Genomic DNA, 4,307 nt, shown 5'->3' with positions numbered 1-4,307 from the left:
TTCATTTATTATTCACTAAAGATTTTTTCTCTCTCTCAAGTCCTACCCGGAGCTTGAGTGCCGAGACTGAGTTCAAATGAACGTCTCCTTGTTTAAAATAATAAAAAAATTGGAAAATTATCCTTTCTATAGAGTGCTAATAACAATTGAAGCTGCGCTATTCAATCTGCTTATTTTCCTAATCATTTAAAAGGTAGCCCATGAGCAATGTAAACAGACCTTGCGATACATTAAAGCATATTAAATGCACAATTATTTTTTCATACCCTCACAGCCACTTCGCCCACGAGCATTGTGGGTGCTGGTGGGAGATTGGAATGGGCTGATGCTATTTGGATGTCACCTTGCTAAGTGACTTCATGTGATGTCAGCTAAATGCAACAGACAGTGATCTCACACTGATGAGGATGTGTGCTATCAAAATGTGACAGTATAGCCACACGCAGTCCTTGGATAATCTTCTCCGCTCTCTAGTAAATGTAGAACCCGTTAGATATAGACGGTGGCGTCTGGCACATCACTCCTCAGTAAGTTAGTACTCGGAATTTCCAGTATCAAACTGGTGGCTTGTGCTTACAGTATAGCTTTTAAAATCTATCAGCAAAGATTTTCGCTGTCCTTGTAATTCGTTCTTTTGTGCTGCTTAATGAGCATTAATCTGGTGCCCCTCGGTGCCATTGTTCATGGGGATGTTGATTTGAATGTTAATGGGTGACATGCCAAACGCAAGGTGCTTATTAAATTGATGTGTGTCTTGGCTTTCCTGGAATGCAGGGGAGATCAGAGCGGCTCTAGTCAGCGGCTGCTCACACCAAGTCCTGGGATGGCAAGCTCTGGTCATTTGGAGACAGTTGTGTCCTGTCCCAGGCAAACGGCAAGGAATGGAGCCTCCGCCACTACCTGCAATGGAGCTACCCCAAAGGCACTGGCCTTTTCTATCGAAAGAATCATGGCCAAAACCTCAGAACCAAGGAGCCACGCTGAACAAAGACAAAGCTTGGAAAAAGCAGAAAACAAAAAGGTTGGGAAACTGTGCTCTCCCGTCCCGTGTATGCTTCCTATCCAACCCTTTCCTTATGACTTGCAAGCTAAAGCTCTCTTGAACTATTCTGAGGTATGGAAGACTAACCTGAGGGGGTCACTTTGTACTTCCGCGGCAATGTGCAAATCAAACTGTGGGATGTGCTGCAAAACGGACTTAACTTTAGGCCCTTCCATGATGACCACTAACAGACTGATCAAGCCCCAAGTCATAAACCAAACGGTCGCAATGCCTGCCAACGGTTCCCTTTATTACTTCAACTATCTGGACACTACCTACCACCCTTCAGAGTTGCTTCATGGACATCACATCTTCCCGTCCCACATCCTGGGCTCCCAGCCCCCAGCCTCGCTTTCTGCTCACCAGAAACTCCTTTTGTTGGAAAATGCTAAATTTGCCAGCTTGGCTGCAGAGAAATATCCAACGCCGCAGTTTCCTCATAAGGAGCGTATCCCAGGACAGCTGGACCAAGTGATCAAAGAAAACAGCAGTTTTCCAGTCGAAAAGAATGTCATTAAAAACCATCAAAAACTGAACAACACCTCAAATGATGGCAAACCCAAAAACTTTACCTGCGAAGTTTGTGGCAAGGTAAGGTGCAGATTTAAGCAGCAAATTTACCACCATGTATTTTTTTTCACCGATCATGAATACCGTTCTCGTGAGAGATAAACGGGGAAAAAAATAAATCGACATCAACTGTGCGGTTCCAAGACAAATTACAAGATCGTGTTTATTTTTTCCCCTTCTCCAGGTTTTTAATGCCCATTATAACTTAACACGTCACATGCCAGTTCACACTGGAGCCAGGCCGTTTGTGTGTAAGGTCTGTGGAAAAGGTTTTCGACAAGCTAGTACCCTGTGCAGACATAAAATAATCCACACACAGGTACGTCCTCGCGTCTTCCCTCACTATCCAGCAACATTTAACAACAAACAATTTACTAATGAGTTTATGTGAGCCGCTTCCTTATCTACTTTCAGTATAATTGGGTAATAGCATTTGCACTGTGTACAGACAATGCCAGCATTCCTATTTAAACAGTATCAGTTCTCATTTCAGTTTTTTAAATTATTTTTTGAAATCTCCGTTTAAATGGTTTAAATACAATAGTTTTTTAAAAAATGTACTGCCTTGGAATTAAAATTCGCGCACGCCCCTTGTCTTTGCTGAACAATTGCCTCCGTTCAGTTTATTTCTGATTAATTATGTTTATCCGATCGCCGGTGTTCAAATGATCCCTGCCATTCCTTTTCAGGAGAAACCTCATAAATGCAATCAGTGCGGAAAAGCTTTTAACCGAAGTTCCACTCTCAACACTCACATTCGGATCCACGCTGGCTACAAACCTTTTGTTTGCGAGTTCTGTGGGAAAGGATTTCACCAAAAAGGTACTTTTCAAAGTAGCGTCTACTTTAATTTGAATTAGTCTTCACACGAGTAGGTATCCATATGGCTCCGTGCGTCCATCATATTTAACCCTTAGGTTGATGGTCTTGTCTTGCTGGTGCCTACTATGAATGCGTGTCATTTTCACGGAAACGTATTTCTCGACTAATATAACATCCATGATTCAATCTTGCCTCTGCATTTTAGTTCAACTGACTTTCTTTAATAATTTAATAACATTTATTAATTTAGCCCGACTGCTTCCATTGGTAAACATAGTCCCATTACACAATAACACAGAACTACAGTAGAACTAGGATTGCAGAACTCAGGACTACAGAAATTGTTCGCGGGGTTGTGCACACGTTATCAAAGTCTAGAGTTCTTAATTCACATGAAATTAACAGTGCTATTAAGAAATGTTTTTTTTTCTACAGCATATCCACTGTATGGCTGCAATGCCGAATTCAACCTACTTCCAATCGGTCGTGTCATTTTGAACTAACCCTCTTCTAATATGGCTCCTTAATTTGGGTTGTGGGTCAGAAGCTTGACCTCTATCCAATTCCTAATCTGACAGTTTTATGCAGTCCTTACTTGATTGAGACAAAGTTTGACAACTTCTTGACTCCCATACGCGCACACTAACACAAGACTGCTTAATGAAGCTTTACTTCTTCTTAACATAGACATTCCCTCATCTGAAATTAACTTAATTGTGAACTCCTGACCCTGGTGGTGGAGGAAAAAAAAACTTTCACTAACTTCAATTTTCTTCTTCTTTCCCGCTAGGAAACTACAAGAACCACAAACTAACTCACAGCGGAGAAAAACAGTTCAAATGTAATATTTGCAACAAAGCATTCCATCAGGTCTATAATTTAACGTTTCATATGCACACTCACAACGATAAAAAGCCCTTCACTTGCGGCACTTGTGGGAAAGGATTTTGCAGGAACTTTGACTTGAAGAAACATATAAGGAAATTACACGATGGTAACTCCGCCACAGCCCCGGCAAACGAACGTTCAAGGGTGGGGCAAAGTTAGTTTTATAGACTTCGATTTAGGGGTTTTTTTTTGGCGGACAATCATTTTGGCGTACATGCATTTTTAAGTATGACCTATTTGAGATTTTTCGATGCACTGCAATGCTCTTTACTTCGCACACAGTTATGCAACAGTGGACAATTCATAAGATAACTTTTCACACTTGAATTTGTATGTTTAAATGGGTCGAATTAACAAAGAAAAAAAATATCGAGAAGCGACAGCATGTCTTGCTCCTACAATATTCCAAAAGTGTTGTGAATGAATCGTAATGTAAATATCCATGTTAAAATGCTAATTAAATGTCTTATATCATATTATTTTTTTCTGTATTGTAGTATTTTATATATGAAACTTACCGTGGATTGGTAAATCTGAAATTTTAAAGTATTTGTTAGGACGTCGGTTCGTTTGCATTTCTGTAAATTTAAACCCCGTTGTAAAAATTGAACGTGTCTAACTGGAAAATAAAAAATAAAGTTTCCAATGATGCGTTTATTTGAATTGCACAGATTCGCCAATAAATGGAACGGGGCGAAAGCTGATCTGCTTATTATTATGGGCAACGGTACAAACTGATACGAAGGCATACCATTTGCTGAAATTTAATAATAACGTATTTCACACATTCCTGTTTAAATGCTACATTTATTCCGAACTTTTAAAAATTACACAAAGCAGTAGAGTTTAGGAAACATCCAGGCTCGGTTGCACTAAGTGCAGCACAGGACAGTTCCAAAGAAATCTTTTATTTCGTTACTTTTGCTGACAACCCAACAGTGACACCGGGTCCTGTCTGTACCGAGGGAGAAATTGAACTGTTATC

The 4,307-nt window shown here is 40.2% G+C and overlaps 1 protein-coding gene across 2 annotated transcripts; it reads left to right on the top strand.

Annotated features, from left to right (window-relative positions):
- Positions 1-402: 402 nt before the first annotated feature.
- Positions 403-3,934, top strand: fezf2 (FEZ family zinc finger 2). 2 transcript variants are annotated; one of them, XM_080186308.1, is made up of 5 exons: positions 403-527; positions 775-1,633; positions 1,797-1,931; positions 2,302-2,434; positions 3,225-3,934. In XM_080186308.1, the coding sequence occupies exons 2-5, from the start codon at positions 824-826 to the stop codon at positions 3,479-3,481; spliced, it is 1,335 nt and encodes a 444-aa protein (XP_080042434.1). In that variant the 5' UTR covers positions 403-527; positions 775-823; the 3' UTR covers positions 3,482-3,934. The 2 variants fall into 2 exon arrangements, with proteins under 2 accessions (XP_080042434.1, XP_080042433.1); XM_080186307.1 differs by having other exon boundaries at positions 403-1,633.
- Positions 3,935-4,307: the final 373 nt, after the last annotated feature.

Source organism: Carcharhinus amblyrhynchos, chromosome 3 (assembly GCF_965287045.1).
Source record: "Carcharhinus amblyrhynchos chromosome 3, sCarAmb.v2.hapA, whole genome shotgun sequence".
Lineage (NCBI taxonomy): Eukaryota > Metazoa > Chordata > Chondrichthyes > Carcharhiniformes > Carcharhinidae > Carcharhinus > Carcharhinus amblyrhynchos.
This window is presented reverse-complemented; position numbering and strand designations above follow the sequence as displayed.

Coding starts and splice junctions, on each gene's coding strand:
- fezf2 (XM_080186307.1), top strand. CDS start 746: ATGTGTGTCTTGGCTTTCCTGGAATGCAGGGGAGATCAGAGCGGCTCT. Junction 1,634..1,796: donor CCTGCGAAGTTTGTGGCAAG/GTAAGGTGCAGA, acceptor CCCCTTCTCCAG/GTTTTTAATGCCCATTATAA. Junction 2,435..3,224: donor GAAAGGATTTCACCAAAAAG/GTACTTTTCAAA, acceptor CTTTCCCGCTAG/GAAACTACAAGAACCACAAA.